A 16,641-nucleotide genomic window follows, 5' to 3' on the forward strand; every position below is an offset into this window, starting at 1 on the left:
TCGGCACATGTGTTTTTGTTTCCCCCTCATTCAATTCTTAAACAAAAATGGCAGGACTTGAGCTCCTCTCGGACCAGGGATACCGCCTGGATGGGAGAAAAGCCACCGAGCTGCGGAAAGTGCAAGCCCGCATGGGAGTCTTCGCCCAGGCGGACGGCTCTGCGTACATAGAACAGGGCAACACCAAGGCCCTGGCGGTGGTCTACGGACCCCATGAGGTGGGTGGAGAGCAGAGACCCTTAACGTTAAGGCCCTGGTGGTGGGGTACAGACCCCATGAGGTCTGGCGGTGGTGTACGGACCTCATGAGGTGGGTAGAGACGGTCCACGTTCAGCTAGCTGCCTCGGTCACACGCACTGGACCGTTGAGAGGACTTGATAGGAGCTAACGTTAATAGCAGGCACGTCGCATGCTGTTCACCTACCAGACAATATGACTTCTTGAGTTGTCAGTGGAGTGAAAGTGCTGAATGATTTTTGCGTGTCACCAGCTGACAATATCTGAACTTAAACAATGCACTTTTAGTACTACTGTGTGTGTGTGTGTGTGTGTGTGTGGGCTTTGCTTGCAACTTTTGTTGATGGATCCAATGAGGTCTTAACATGGTTATGTATGACGTAATCCAGTTATACATTGCTAAATGTAGGCACAAGCTAAGAGATGCGTTACTTCAGGTAAGGTGGGAAAGAGACAAGGTGTTGGATCTGCCTTACTTCTACAGCCAGCAAGGATAGGCTTCATGGCCTGGCTAGGGGTGAACGTACAAAGATGTACCAGCGATCGGTGGCACATCTGGATCCAAACACGACCAGCAACAACAATGTCCGGTTGTCTTCCTCCCCCAGATGCGAGGCTCCCGCAGTCGAACCCTCCACGACCGAGCTGTCATCAACTGTCAGTACAGCATGGCCACCTTCAGCACCGCGGAGCGGAAGAGGAGGCCGCACGGAGACCGCAAGTCCACGGAGATGAGCCTCCACCTCAAGCAAACGTTTGAGGCGGCCGTGATGACCCAGCTATACCCACGCTCACAGATAGACATCTACGTCAAGGTCGGAGCACTTTCTCATTCCAGCAGTTGTCATGTTTTACATCTGTACTTCAAAGAGAAGTCATATCACTTACTTGTATTAACTGATGTAAATATCTTGTACACATACTGATAAGATAAAACTATATTATGATGCAATACAATAAAAATACAAGATACAAGAAAATGTGATACCCTAACCCTAGTGCTAAGGAAAACAAAAATAGATGCTAAAGTAAATGCTAAAGTAAATATAAACAGTAACACCAACCCCATAAATAATAAAGTGGCCAAGTGCCAGTAATTCACAGCATATTAAAGGTCCTATATTATACCACCAGGTGTGAGTGTGATTAGCCGTTACAAGCCGTTTCGAAAATCTGATTCTTCCTATGTTTTAGTGACATCACAAGTAGGGATGTTAACCATTGACCGTTTGACCAATGGTTGACCGTATCAACGTTAACCGATCAATCTTGTCGCTTGTCGGTTAAAAAAAAAGTGTGTCATTGTGGACTGTGGAGTGTGTGTTGGTTTCACTTCTCACAAAAAGATGATCAGATGAGGTGACTTATTGGAAGTAGGACGGACACTGCTTCTCTAGCCCACTGTTTAATTTCTCCTCAAGTCTTAATTATTCCCGCATGCGAGCGGCAGAGAATATGATCTACATTTACATTAAGGGCATTTAGCAGACGCTTTTATCCAAAGCGACTTACAATAAGTGCATTTGTTACAATAAGTACATTTGTCATAAGAAGTGAAACAATATATCGCTGTCGGTACAGTAAAGATGTTCATAGAACCAAGTGCAAGTATTACAATCCCTAGGTTAACCCTGTTCCCCATGTAAAGCAATGATAGCAGCTACTGTAGATGCTACACAATTAAGTACCTGTGATCTCTAAATTATTATGGCCAGTAGACTAAACGCTATAAGACTACAGTTAGCCATCTCATTCCAAGATCTTTTTGTGTGAAGTGAAAAAAATTATCCCTCATACTCAATTTTTCCGTCTCCTCCAAACTAAACAAGCGGCGTCTCTTCTGAGCTGTCATTTTCTTAAATGAGCCGCGGCAATGTTTCAAATGAGCTCCTAACGCTGCCCTCTTCCGATTGGCCCCGCTCTCTACACACGGTAAACCTGCAGAAAGCATGCCTCGTGTTTCAATTCAAACACAGGTCGTGCCGCGGTTAGAGCCACTGCCTCTCACTCGGAGTGTGTGTGTGAGTCGGAGGCAGAACGGGAGACAGATAAGCTGAGTTACAAAATAGCAGGCGGCTGGTGCGGCTCGAAATGGCTGTTATTTCAAATTGCACATTTTAATCTGATCGGTTAACCGGTTAATGAGGCTCGGTGGTCGGTCAAGAATATTTTACATTTTCGCCATCCCTAATCACAAGTGGGCGTGTCCACCTAGATCTATGATGGATAGAGGAGCAACGTTTGCTACAGTCCACTGTGCAGACCGCTCTATCAGTGTACATCTAGGTGGACCTTTTTAACGTGTGTAAATGCATAGTAAACGTGTGACGCATCAGTACAAGCGTTCACTTCGTACACGTTTTCAAAACGTCTCATCCCTCCCACCAGGTGCTGCAAGCCGACGGCGGCAACTACAGCGTGTGCGTGAACGCGGCCACGCTGGCGATCATCGACGCAGGCATCCCCATGCGGGACTACGTGTGCGCCTGCACGGTGGGCTTCGTGGACGAGACGCCGCTGGCCGACCTCTGCTTCGCCGAGGAGAGTGGCAGCTCGCTAGCCCTGGCGCTGCTGCCCCGCGGCGGGCAGATCGCCCTGCTGCAGATGGACGCGCGGCTGCACCAGGACCACCTGAATGCCCTGATGGAGGCGGCCATGACGGCGTGCAAAGGAGTGAGCAAGGTGCTGGACGAGGTGGTGAGGCAGCACCTGCAGGAGGTGTCCGTGCTCACCGGAGAGTGAGGCGGGGACACCGGAGAGTGACGCGGGCGGGAAGGATGGAGGAGAGGAGGAGAGGACTTTGAGGCTTTGTTGTTTTTGGGGCCATATGCTGGGAGAGATACGGGACCTCGGTTAAAAAAGAATTGACAAATGTTTATATATTTTCATCATGTATTATTATGTCGATTCGTTTTTTTATTTCCACTGCTACATTAATAAATCATACTTTATATAAAAGTGCTTTTGACTGAGGTGCATATGTGTTGTAGAATGATGTGTTGTGTAGCAATCAAATCAATTGCAAGATTTAAGATTTGTCTTCCACAATGTGTAGCACCTCTGGTGTGTGCTACATGTGTGTATAATAACTGATCCATAGCTTTATTACAGCCATTGATGTTAGAGGGCTATTAAACGGCTTGTTGCGCTGATAGGCTTTCAAATGTATATTTACAGATGGGTTCAGTGGTCCTAGCTCAGGTATGTGGGAGCTCTTTGTGTTCTCCTGTTCAGCGTGGTGTTGAGTCTAGATTCAGGATATGACGGAATTTCTCTGGATATTGCTGAACATAAGGTAATGGACATGGCTACTGAATCCATTGAGGGATCAGGGAAGGAATTCAGAGTTGTTGGTTTGGACTGGCCACAACTTATTTAAGCCATTTTAGTCAAGGCCCTGCATGATGGGGGCTGGTAGGCCGTCCAGATGTGGAGGTGATGGTACAGAAGACTTGTTGTGGAATAGGATTTTCATGGATGGAAGTAGATGTAGAGGTGGTGGGAAACTAAATGCTATGTACAGCAGTTATAATTGGAGAGGGTATAATATAACACTGGCCCGAGCTGGCCACCACAGTAATAAAATCCTGGCTACGCCCCTGATTCTATAGTCGGGGCATATAGGCCTATAACTCGTAAAGTATATTATCTTTTTATTTATTTTTATCGTTTTATTCTTAGCTAGAAATGTGCATTCTCTTGGTCAACCGTAGGGGGCAATCGTAAACAGTAAGTAGTCCAGGCGCCCAAGGTAAAGGGAAAGAAGAAGAAGGCTGTCAGACGCCCTTTGACATGCGCATGTCCGGAAGTCGGTCCGCCGAAGCAGTGGCCCTCCAGGAAAAAGGAAGGGTTCGAGGAGTAATGCTGCAGCGGTGGAAACGGATCTCGTAAATGCAACCCAATATTCGGTAGGAACAGTATTCTTAAAAAAATATATGTTAATATTGAATATCGATCATACGCCTTGTATTCACAAATTGGCATTTACTATGGCTGGTAATCGTACACAGCGCCACTTAGCTTAGCTTTCCACCTTCCACCTTCCGACCGATCGATACGATGACAATGGCAGCCGATGATCTCCACCAAAGCATGGATTCCATTGACATTAAACGTGTATACAAAGGCAACATTATTGCTATTCGTGCAGGGTTGATTGCAAAAGTAAACTTTCGCTGTGAGTGTGTTGACGAGGTCGGTTTATCCTGTTTTCCCCAGATCCTGACACTGCCAATGCGAGGGGAGTAGCATCATCACATCGCCATGGGACTCCTGTCAGACCCCAACAGAAGGCGTGCTCTGATCGGCATGCTCACCCGCCTCAATGCCCCGATCTGGTGCGATATCACGTTTTTTTTGCCTTGCACCATATTGTGTTCCAATATATACATACCAGGAAAATGTATATTTTCTCTCTGTCTCTGTCACTCTCTCTGTCTTTGTGTGCGCAAATATGTCTATACTTATTAAGTCATCATTTTGGACAGGATTATATAGATATAATATTTTGCATGGATAAATGGATCCTTTTTACATATTTGGTGTATAGTTTGTATATTTTTGGAAAAGCTGTGGAAAATAAACAAATGTATAATAATTCTCTCTCTCTCTCTCTCTCTCAGTATGATCTGCTACATGGCGGGCGTGGCCTGGTTCATGGGCCTCGCCTTCGAGCCGTTCACCCTGCGGACGTACATGTCGGAGAATGCCATGGGCTCCACCATGGTGGAGGAGCGCTTCCCGGCGGGGGAGCGGGCGCTCGCCACCGGCCGGGAGTTTGCCGCGCATAAAAAGAAAACGGGGTAAGGTTGAGACGTTGCCTCTGACGGGATAAAATGTATGATAAGATGTATGATATAATGTTTGTCGCCGCCTCAGCAACTGTAGTTTTTATTTTTATTAAATTTTTATGATAGAGTAAGATAGACAGGAAGGGATTGGAGTTAGAGGGGAGGACATGCAGCAAAGGACCACAGGCAGGATCGAACCCAGGTGGCTGCGATCAGGGCTGAGCCTTAATGGTACGCGCTGTACCCGCTGAGCCACCGGGGCGCCCCTCAACTATAGTTGGAATTAAGACGGTCCTCTGTTGTGTTTCAGAGGCATGCCGGTGGACTGGCTGGTCAGGACCATGCAGGCTCGAGGGCTGGAGGTCTACACGCAGCGCTTCTCCCGCAAGCTGCCCTTCCCTGATGAAGACAAGGAGAGATACGTGAGTACATTCATTCACTCGGGGGTTTTCTGCAGACGCTTTTATCCAAAGCGACTTGCAACCGTTCATTCACACACCAGCGGCGCAGGTGAGGTGTCTTGCTCAAGGACACCTTAACACTCTGGTTGACTGGTAACCTTCCGGTTACCAGTCAACCCACTCTACCTCCTGAGCTTAGCCGACCCCCATAAAAGCTGTGGTTTGTAGTGGTATGCATTTATGTACGTCTATATGTGGTGAGGGGTGGGGTTATATTGTACCACCAGGTCTGAGTGTGATTAGCCGTCACAAGTGGGTGTGTCCACCTAGATGTACGCTGGGTAGATCAGTCTACCAGCCTACCCAGTGGACTGTATCAAATGTTGCTCATCTATCCAGCAAACATCTAGCTGGACACGCCCACTTGTGATGTCACTAAAACACAGGAAAAAGGCAGATTTTCAAATGGCTTGTAACGGCTAAACGTCACCTACCAAGAGAGTACAACCACATTGTCAATCTGCTGTCACTGACCCCCCCCCCCCTTCTGTCTCCCTTTCCCCTCCCAGATGGTGAAGGGAACCAACGTGTACGGAATCCTGAGGGCCCCACGGGCCCCCCGCACTGAGGCCCTGGTGCTGAGCGCCCCCTGCAGCCCGGGGAACGAGAACAACCAGGCGGTGGGACTCCTGCTCGGCTTGGCTCAGTACTTCAGGAGTGAGTATGTTCAGTTTGTTTCTCAGGGACACCTCGACACTCTAGGAGGAGCCGGGGATCAAACTAGCAACCTTCAGGTCACCAGCCAACCTGCGCAACCTGAGCCACATGCGGTGATGGTGATACATGTGGTATCACCATCAGCCAAGATCCAAGATTCAAGAGCTTTATTTGTCACATGCAGACAAGTATACAGTGAAATTAAAAGGTGTCAGTGGTTCAGAAGCAGTTTGATATTAGATACAAATATAAGATGTATATTATGTACGCTCTTAAGAAAATGCAGAGCAGTAAAAAATCAGTTACAAGTTGTATACGTCTTTCTTTTTCATATATAGATACATATATTATGTATCTATATATATGATGATTGTATAAGATACAACGTGATTAAAAAAAATAGCAGAGCAGTAATAAATACACAGCACTGGTATGCTATTGCATATCATCAAACATGAATGCAGTGGCCAGCAGCACGTCCTGGAGTTGCCTGATTGGTTGACTGTTTTATTTTCTGCTTTGCAATAGGTCAGATCTATTGGGCCAAGGATATCATCTTCCTGGTCAACGAGCATGACCTGATAGGCATGCAGGCCTGGCTGGAAGGCTACCACCACACTAACACCACAGGTAAGGGCGTGCATATACAATGCTGCTACCTCACCACCACAATAGCCACCACACCACAAAGGTACTATGTACTTCAGCACTTGAGCTGAGCACAGTTTATGCAAAGTCTGTATAATCAGTTCACACACACACACACACACACACACACACACACACACACACACACACACACACACACACACACACACACACACACACACACACACTACTAGACGAACACCACTAGACACACACAAACACGACTAGACACACACACACTCAACAAACACCCCTATACACACACACACACACGCCTCTACACACACACACACACGTCTACACACACACACCTCTACACACACAAACACACACACCTCTACACATACACACTTACACACACCTACACACACCTACACACACGCACACACACACCCTTTATCTAATCAACACGGAACATTCCATTCCCCCAACACAACGCCTGGTCCTCCGCCGCCCCAGGCATGGACTGGTCCCCGTTGCAGGGCCGCGGCGGCTCCATCCAGGCCGCCCTGTCCCTGGAGCTCAGCAGCGACGTGGTCACCAGCCTGGACCTGGTCCTGGAGGGGCTCAACGGCCAGCTGCCCAACCTGGACCTGGCCAACCTCTTCTACGCCTTCTGCCAGAAGATAGGGGTCCTCTGCACCACCCAGGGCAAGGTAACAGCCCCGGGTCAGAGAGTGGAGCGGGGTACACTGACATTCAGGGCGTTTAGCACACGCTCCCATCCAAAGTACATTAGTACATTAGTCAGGAGGAAGAGAAACCACAATATATCAATGTCGGTTCAGTACGGATGTTCATAGGGAAAGAGGGAGGCGGATACCTGGGCAGGGCTGAGCTGTGCGCTGCCCGTCACCACCCCTCCCTTGAGTGCCCCCGCTCTCTGATGACCACGAGGACCTGAGAGAAGTCCCCACGGACAGATACGGAGCAGACACGCCTCTTGCTTCCTCAAAATCATTGAGGAATGCCCATTAATTAATTTATTTAGTTATTTTAAAGCAAGCTTGGTAGCAGAGGTCTTGATGCCTACAATGGGTGTGTGAGAACTGGCATTCGAAAATGAGGTCAGCGGAGGTTTTAAGTTTCCCACGTGAAATAATGGTGTCTTTCTTTCTGTTCCCCATGTAGAATAAAAAAAAGGTTGTTCATAGAACCAAGTGCATAGCACTAAAAATCACTAGGTCAACCCATTCCCCGCATACAACAACGATAGTAGGATAAGAACATACAATAAGTGCGTACATTTAGTGCCAGGACGAACAACATATAGAACAAATATAGGAATAGTTATTTTTCACCACTAAAACAAAAACAAAAATCCGGGAGCCGTATTGTTTTTATGGACGTCCGTTTTCTTTTCCCCTCTCTCTCCGTTGCAGCTCCCCAGGAACGACTGGGACACCACGTCGGGCTACAGCCACGCGGTGCAGACCATGATGCTAATGGTGCTGAAGCAGGCCAGCGGCCGGGCCTGGGGCGACCACGGCCTCTTCCTGCGCTACCACATCGAGGCGGCCTCTATCAAGGGCGTCAACAGCTTCCGCCAGTACAAGACGGACGCCACCACCGTGGGCAGGTGGGCACGCCACTTCTGAAGTCTTTGTTGGAACTGCGTGTTTATGTCTGACCACTAGAGGGCAGTCTCTGCATTGAAATTACTTTTATTTGTATTGCCCTCAATCACAAGTACAGTTTCGAAGGGCTTGAAAAGGCGTATATATATGACACCCCCCTGACCCTAGCTCCCCCAGAGGGAAAGAAAAAACTTCTTAATTAGCAAGGAAGAAATCTAGAGAAGGAACGCAGAGTGGGGGATCCCTCCTTCCAGGACGATCAGGAGTGCATGGGTGCCATCATTGACATACATGCATAAATACTGTACATACATGCAGGCAAAACAAGTTTTCACCAGAACTCAAATACATTTCAAATACACTCCCACGGAAAACCTTTAAAAAAAACTGGCTTAGTGTACGGAATAGATGCATTAGCTGCATTTGGCACTAGAATCAACCGTATCTGGCACCGCTACCACTTGATCACTTTAAACTTTTTTTACTTTCTAAACCTGCAATGTGGCTGTTTGAGGTACCAAGCAAAATACTTTTGTGGATGTACTTATAGGTGTACAATAAGAATGTAACAAAAGCAATTGTGATTTCTGACAAGTGATGATAAAAACCACAGGACGGGCCCCTCGACAGTAGGTCAGATCGGTGCGGTTTTAATGTGATCCCTGCGTTTCATCCGCCCCTCCGTCGCCAGGCTCTTGGAAGGGATGTACCGGAAGCTGAACAACCTCCTGGAGCGCCTCCACCAGTCGTACTTCTTCTACCTCATGCCCTCGCTCACCCGCTTCGTCTCCATCGGCTACTACATGCCGGCCTTCGGCCTGCTGGCTCTCATCCTGCTGCTCCGTGTATCCTCCCGCCCTCACGCCCGCGCTCCCAACTCTGGCCTTTTGGGTTTTTAACTTGTAAAGCTGTTGTGGTGAAATATTTATTTATGATGTCCCACTGAATTGAGGGGATTTAGCAGATACTATTATCCAAAGAGACTTACAATAAGTGCGTTTGTCAGAAGAAAGAGAAACAACAATATATCGCTGTCGGTACGGTAAGGATGTTCATAGAGCCAAGTGCCAAGCACTAACAATCGCTAGGTTAACCCATTCCCCGTATACAACAGAGATAGCGAGGATAGGATGCTACACAACTAAGTACTATAACTAAGTACAACATTCAATAAGTGCCTACATTAAGGGCCAGGACGTACAACATACCATAAGTAGGAGGGGTGTGATGCATTGACAAACACCCGATTCAAATATCTCGTACTGCTATTGGCTACCTTGACCAGTGTGCAGTTTTTTTTGTAACTCGTAAAGCTGCTTAGGTGTAATATTTATTCAGGATGTCCTATGTATGTTGCTGATGCATTGATGAACACAAGATTCCAAGCTCTCGTAACGCTATTCGCTGCCTTGACCTTGAGTGTGTCCAGGCCTTAGACCTTTGGGTTCAACTGTCCTCCCCGCCCACCAGAACAACTGAAGACGGCATTGAGGTGGTGGTGAGTCAAACCGGTGTTTTTTCTTTTATCTCTTCTAAAGGCATGTTAAGACCGGTGTCTCTACTTCACTGAGAGGCACATCGTGGCATCTGGTCCTGAGAAACTGTACATGCAGGTTCAACCTGTTAATCGAGATAATCCAATAACCACAACGACAGTTGATCAAGTTGAAACGTTTACTGAAAGTTAGCATATTACATGCACAACCATGGCTGCCGCCATTATTCCCCGATAGAACACTCAGCCAACCCAACTGCGCACGCGCAGTAGATAACATGCAACTTAACAATCTCCCCTTTTTCTTTAAAGAAAAACATTTTTTCAAAACCAAGAACATTTTTCATAACGAAGGACTTTTTTTTTTTTTTTTTAAAAACTAAGAACACTGTCCAAGAAATAGAACATCAACATAGGTTATATTTTAAACCTACAACAGCTAAACAGGTATGATTAAATGACAGTTTTAATGACCAAACTAACTGTAGTCTATTGTCAAGATCATTTAGTCCTTAAGATGCAGTACACCTTCGCTGAGGGCCCTCAGCAGACTTAGTGCAGAAGTCCCTGTCTTCGTCAAGCAGTTAGCAAGCTGTTCCTTGGTAGGTAACCACATGATCTGCTGAACAGCTCCAGAGTGCATGAGCTCCTTAATACTGCTGATTTCGAGGCGGAGTCTCTTTTCTGTGACACACTTTGTAGACTTGACAGCATCAAGAAGAGAATGGTTATCCGTTACACACACAATGGGCAAATTGCTGTGTGTGCAACCCCCAGTGGTAAGCTCCGAGTAGATAGTAGCTAGAAAAACTCCACTGTCGATCCCATCTGCAAGTGCCAATGTCTCTCCTGCTAACGTACTCCGTACAACTCTCCTGATGCGTTTTGACTGCCAGCATATTGTTGAAAACTTCCCATCTTCTCCCATAAGCATGATAAAATGTCCACCCTGTGTTCCTCCATCTGCAAGGTTCCCCATTGAGGAATCACTGAACACGACTAGTTTGAGGGAACAGTTTTCTCCCAAGTACTGAAACCTCAAGATCACCTCTTCTGATTTTAGTTTTCTGATGAGTTTGTTTGCACAGTGCAGGGTTTGGACAGTAGCGTGCTTTGTGTTAGATGCCAAAATGGATATGTCACACATTACATCCGGTCTGCTCTGTCTTGCTACCCACAATATCTGGCCAATCTTTGATTTAAGCATGTCAAGCTCGATTTCTGTTAAAGGAGCCTCACGCTGTGTTGCTCTGGTGGGGTCCACATGAATAGGTTGAAGACTTTTTATGTATGTACTTTGTTGTACCTGTATCTCATCCTTCAGGGAATGAACCTGCATTCCAATGTAGCTGAAGCTGTGGTGTTCTTCACGTCCAACTTGAAAAGCATCTTTCAATTGGGGGATGACAGCTGTGGAGAACGCATGTGAACCACCCCAGATAAAGTCATCCACATGAGCTGCAAGGATCCCCATTACAGCACAGGAATCATCCAGCCAGTAGAATACTGCTGGATCAACTTTTGACACAGTAGCTCCCAACTGCTGCATAGTGTCTTTCACTCTATTGTACCAGTACAAAGAAGCATCTGTAAGGCCATAAACACACTTTTTCAACTTCCATACAGTTCCTTTGCACTGTGCTTCTTGTGGTGGGCGAATGTAGACATTTCGGGTTAACTCTTTACCTTGTAAAAAGGCTGCTTTAATGTCCATGGAGTTCAGCTGCCATTTATTTTGACATATGACAGCCATGATCATCTTTAGAGATTCTGAAGCACATGTAGGCGAGTCTTTGGGAAGGTCTTGTGTGTTTCTTTCTTCAAAGCCTCTCGCAACTAGTCTGGCTTTAGGTACAATGCTATCAGGTGTTTCCTTGAGTGTGCACACCCACCTTGTTGAGATGCATTTCTGACCCTCATCTTTTACCTCTTCAAATACATCATTCTTTTTCCAGTTGCTGAGTTCAATGTGTTTGGCAGGTATGAAGGCATCATCATCCACTATCAGTATGTCATCCTGATTGTAGTCAGTACATACCTTGGCATGCTCAGGCAGAATAACTTGAAGATCTTTAATTTGTCCTAAGTCAACTGACCTTGTTGTGCCATCAGTTTCCTCGGGCTCACTGTACTGCACATTATAACAGTTTTTGTGTTTTCCAGTGGCCTTTCCTGCCCGGCTGAGAATTTTTCCAGTGTGGGTTTGGCCACTTTCATTGTCTGTGTATTGAACCAACTGTCCAGCTTTCAGCCTCAGGCCTTCACAAGTCGCGGTTGAGTTTATCTGCGACGTGACAGGTTGATCGAGATCACCTCCTCCAGGCTGTACTGATGCATGAGAGGGTTCAGTGTTATCCTCAGCATCAAGGTGTTCATCATTTGTCGGTTCCACTTCCTGTAATTCATCGTCACTGTCATAGTTATGATCATTGAGTCCAACTGCTGGTGTCATTGTAAGTTTTTCATTGACAATTATTCAATCTCCCTTTGTATTTTCTTCCAGCTCTGGGTGATCCACTTTTCTCAGCCTAGACTGGTGCACTCGAATGTAGGTTCCCCCATGTCTGACAAAAATCACCACACCATCTTGGCCGATGACTACGCCTGGACCTTTCCACTCGTTACAGTCTACTCTCTTATAGTATACTTTGTCCCCCGTTTCATATCTGTCATCATTGGGCCGGAGTTGTTTGCGAAGGGCTCTTCGGATCCTCTCAGAGCATTCGGCTTCCGTAAACGCTCTTCTTGATGCATGTAATGTTGTGATGTGTTGGGCTACCCAAGTATTCAAACTTGTTTCCAGAGCTGGTGGCTTATCGGTAATGGTTGAAGGCAGATTTGGGTTCTGCCCAAACACTAGTTGGTAGGGGCTGTAACCATGTACATTGTGCATCGAGTTTTTTTTTACAAGTTGAAACGTTTACTGAAAGTTAGCATATTACATGCACAACCATGGCTGCCGCCATTATTCCCCGATAGAACACTCAGCCAACCCAACTGCGCACGCGCAGTAGATAACATGCAACTTAACACAACCATCCAATGGTGGAAAGATTTGACCATTTGGCAGGGATCGTATTCATACGACACATGGTGCTACTCTGGCAGGTGAAGGTGGTACCTGTGTACAGATATACCATTAGTAGCATTGTGGCAGCGGATGAAAACACAACTGCTTTCTACTACTTAATATTCAGTAATTCTAGTATTAGGGGAGGCATGTGGCTCAGGAGGTAGAGCGGGTTGGCTGGTAACCAGAAGGTTGCTAGTTTGAGTGTCGCCTCACCCGGACTGCTCCAGACGAGCTGGCTGTCGCCCTGTGTGGTTGACACTGCCGTCAGTGTGTGCATGAATGGGTGAATGCCAGGCAATATTGTAAAGCGCTTTGAGTGGCCACTGGTTAGAAAAGCGCTGGATAAATGCAATCCATATAAGTTTTAATAATTATGTTGATATATATATTACTATATAGGGTTTCATGCTATATAAATTATAACATGAATATATTTTATGTGTATTCAGTCTACGCATTTCTTTTCGTCAATTTTTCTTCCGCTGTACAAAGGCAGTCCATATAAGTTTTAATGGAGTATTAATATTAATAATGTTGATATATAAATATTACTTTATCAATAACATGAATATATTTTATGTGTATTCAGTATTTATTTTCCTAACCCTGTCCCCCGCTGTGCCCCCTCTCTGCCCCCCAGCCCACCAGCCCGGGGGTCCTCTCCATCCTCACCCCCCTGGTGATCAGCCACCTGACGGGCGTGGCCCTCTACACGCTGCCCGTCCTCTCCCAGGAGCTCGCCGTCGAGCACTTCCCCGTGTCCGAGACGGAAGCGGTGGTCCTGACCGCCATCGCCATCTACACGGCGGGCCTGGCCCTGCCCCACAACACACACCGGTAGGGAGGGACTCAAACCCGCCACACACACCGGAAGGGTGGAACTCAAACCCACAACACACTGGAAGGGAGGGACACGAACCCGCCACACACACCGGTAGGGTGGGACTTGAACCCACCACACACACCGGTAGGGTGGGACTCGAACCCGCCACACACACCGGTAGGGTGGGACTCGAACCCGTGACAAGGGGTCCGCAGATGGGGAGAGTGCATCGGGCGACCCTGTGGTGGTGATGGTGGTGAACCACAGTGTTTTGATCTTTTATGTATGCCCTATGTGTATTTATGGTCCATTTGAGGATACACGTCCTTCTATGGTCATCAATAAGGACCTATGTCCATATATGGACACAGACCCTTATATGGTTCCTTATTGATGACCATATAAGGATATATAGGATGTATAACATCTAAAGCAAAGGAAAAAAAGCATGATATCACCCCATTAACTCAAACTGTACTGTACCACAGTGGCCTCACCTGCCTGACCGCCTGCCTGCCTGACCGTCTGACTCTCTGACTGATCTGTCTCCCCCCCCCCCCCCTGCCGGCAGGCTGCTGGCGGGCGATGGCACGGAGCAGGGCTGGAGGGTACTGAAGCTGGTGGCCGTGCTGTACCTGGCCGTGCTGCTGGGCTGCACCGCCCTCATCAACTTCTCCCTGGGCTTCATACTGGCGCTCACCCTGGTGCCGCTGGCCGCCTTCATCACGCCCCACGTGCCCAAGTAAGTATTCCCCGGGTGGGGTCTGTTAGTGCTTTTTAATGAGTGACTAATTAGATTAGATACAACTTTATTAATCCCCCGTACACAGCCCAGTGGAACAACAACAACGCAGGATAAAAATACAAACTACCAATGCAAACGAAAGATTGACGTTAATGCTAAACTAAATGCTAAAGTAAGGAAAAGACAAACAGAACAAACAAACAAAACCTTTAAAACCAATTAAAGGTTGTATCAGCGATGTTGGTATTTGAGACGAAATCCCAAACAAACAGAGCCAGCTCGCTCCTCCCTATTGTGTTACGTGCATCCAGTAAAACTATCATGAACGCAGCGCAAAACCCCGCAACACCCACCCCTTGTTGGTGATTGGTTGGAATACTATTTATTTTGGTTTTGAGTGGTTGGTAGTACCATTTTGTTTTTGTACGCGATTTCTGAGCATAGGCTGCCTACAGAGATGCGTTTTTTGACTGCCTGCTTACGGGGCGGGCACCTGCTTTCCTCACGCGGGATCCTGAGGAAAGATCAGATGAATGTGATCATTTATGTTTCGGCCTAGAATCGCTGATGCAACCTTTTTAAAGTAGGAAATCGTTGTTTTTCCTTAACTTGGAATGAGCCCTCTACGTCTTTAATGGAGGGTTCTCTTCCATGGGGGCCGCCATGTTTGTACACTATCTTAGAAGAGTCAGACGGCTTTCTGGGAACACGTTTAAACGTGTGTTTTGGGCTAAGAGTTGCTTTCCCCTTTTGCCAAGCATCCACAGTCATTTCCCCTACACAGCGACAGCCCTAAAGAACGAATCACAAATGGGTCCTAGTGTAACAATGAGGATAACATGGGTAGGGAAGGCCCCCCCCTTCCCTTCTAGGGTTAGGGTTAGCGGGGGTGTCGGTAGGGAGTATCAACTCCCTACTGTACATTGGTATCCAATGAGGATACCAATGTTATCCTCATTAGTAGACTGCGACCCATTTGTGATTCGTTCTTTAGTGCTGTCGCTGTGTAGGGGAAATGAGTGTGGATGCTTTGCAAAAGGGGAAATGCCTACTGGCCCTTTAGACAATGCAGGCGGCCAGTGGACAGCGTGGGGTGAGGGGGGATATAGTTCTGGATAACCGCTATTTAGTTCTGGATTCTACACACAGGACTTTTCAATCAGGACTGAATTTAAATATATTTTTAAATATTCTTAAATATTTTATTTGAGATATTAAAATATTTTAAATGTTTTTGTTGCAAAAATCTAAGTTTGTAGTTAAAGTGTCCTTTACCAGGAAAAATAAATAATGTAATACATTGCATGTTAAACAGGACCTGTTGACCTAACCGCTCCCCCCCCCCCCCCCTCCCCTCTCCCCCCCTCTCCAGGACGCTGTCTGCCTTCGTCATGGTGGTCCTCAGCCCGGGCCTCACGCTGCTCTTCGCCGTCTTCTTCTTCCAGGAGCTGCAGGAGACGCCGGTCACGCTGCTGGAGGGCTGGATGCTCTTCCTGTCCGTCATCTCCCAGGGCATCCTGGACCACGCCCTGTACGGCTCCCTGGTCTACCCCCTGGTGGCGCTGCTGGTCTACCCCTGCTGGCTGCTCTTCTGGAACATCCTGTTCTGGAAGTAAGGCACAGAGGCTCCAGAAAGGGGCCTTCGTTCACGGGGCGTCCTCTGCTACGAGGGGTGGTCGGGGGGGCGACCTCTGTGCTACTAGGGGCGTTGGGGGGGCCTAAAGGGAGGGAGGGAACCTCATGGAGGTGCCTCTGCCTCTCCCTCTGTGGGGGGGGGGCAGGCAGAGGCAGAGGCAGAGGCACCTCCATGAGGTTCCCTCCTTGGGAGCATGGAACCACACGTCCACCGGAGGGTTTGGCGGAGACAAAAGTCGGGACACATTCAGATTGAAGGCCATTTTAAAGCGGAACATCCAGGGAGCTTCAAGCTGAGGATACGGTGATTGTTTTTATAGCTTGAGGTTCTGTTAAGACTCAACCTTTTTTGAAGGCTTTTTAGTAGAAGGATTTGTTTTTGTTTTTAAAACTCAAAACAAGGGTGAACACTTGTATATGGTTGCATATGAGGGAAAGGTTTGGGATCGTGTATGGCTTGTTTCCGTGGACTCTTCATGTAGTAATGCACTGACTTTTAT

General features: G+C 47.2%; 2 protein-coding genes across 2 annotated transcripts; both read left to right on the forward strand.

Moving 5' to 3' along the window:
* Positions 1-3,155, forward strand: exosc4 (exosome component 4). The gene is made up of 3 exons (XM_079750212.1): positions 1-218; positions 846-1,052; positions 2,626-3,155. Exons 1-3 carry the CDS (start codon positions 48-50, stop codon positions 2,977-2,979), a joined length of 732 nt encoding a protein of 243 aa, XP_079606338.1. The 5' UTR covers positions 1-47; the 3' UTR covers positions 2,980-3,155.
* Positions 3,156-4,030: 875 nt separating this feature from the next.
* Positions 4,031-16,196, forward strand: gpaa1 (glycosylphosphatidylinositol anchor attachment 1). Its single transcript, XM_079751552.1, has 13 exons — positions 4,031-4,145; positions 4,456-4,574; positions 4,860-5,039; positions 5,338-5,449; positions 5,998-6,145; positions 6,674-6,775; positions 7,253-7,449; positions 8,176-8,372; positions 9,062-9,215; positions 9,800-9,868; positions 13,579-13,775; positions 14,333-14,503; positions 15,879-16,196. Exons 2-13 carry the CDS (start codon positions 4,501-4,503, stop codon positions 16,120-16,122), a joined length of 1,845 nt encoding a protein of 614 aa, XP_079607678.1. The 5' UTR covers positions 4,031-4,145; positions 4,456-4,500; the 3' UTR covers positions 16,123-16,196.
* Positions 16,197-16,641: the final 445 nt, after the last annotated feature.

This window comes from Pollachius pollachius (genome assembly GCF_949987615.1).
Source record: "Pollachius pollachius genome assembly, chromosome: 14".
In the NCBI taxonomy this organism is placed as follows: domain Eukaryota; kingdom Metazoa; phylum Chordata; class Actinopteri; order Gadiformes; family Gadidae; genus Pollachius; species Pollachius pollachius.

Coding starts and splice junctions, on each gene's coding strand:
- exosc4 (XM_079750212.1), top strand. CDS start 48: ATGGCAGGACTTGAGCTCCTCTCGGACCAGGGATACCGCCTGGATGGG. Junction 219..845: donor TGGTCTACGGACCCCATGAG/GTGGGTGGAGAG, acceptor TTCCTCCCCCAG/ATGCGAGGCTCCCGCAGTCG. Junction 1,053..2,625: donor AGATAGACATCTACGTCAAG/GTCGGAGCACTT, acceptor CCCTCCCACCAG/GTGCTGCAAGCCGACGGCGG.
- gpaa1 (XM_079751552.1), top strand. CDS start 4,501: ATGGGACTCCTGTCAGACCCCAACAGAAGGCGTGCTCTGATCGGCATG. Junction 9,869..13,578: donor AAGACGGCATTGAGGTGGTG/GTGAGTCAAACC, acceptor TCTGCCCCCCAG/CCCACCAGCCCGGGGGTCCT. Junction 13,776..14,332: donor CTGCCCCACAACACACACCG/GTAGGGAGGGAC, acceptor CCCTGCCGGCAG/GCTGCTGGCGGGCGATGGCA.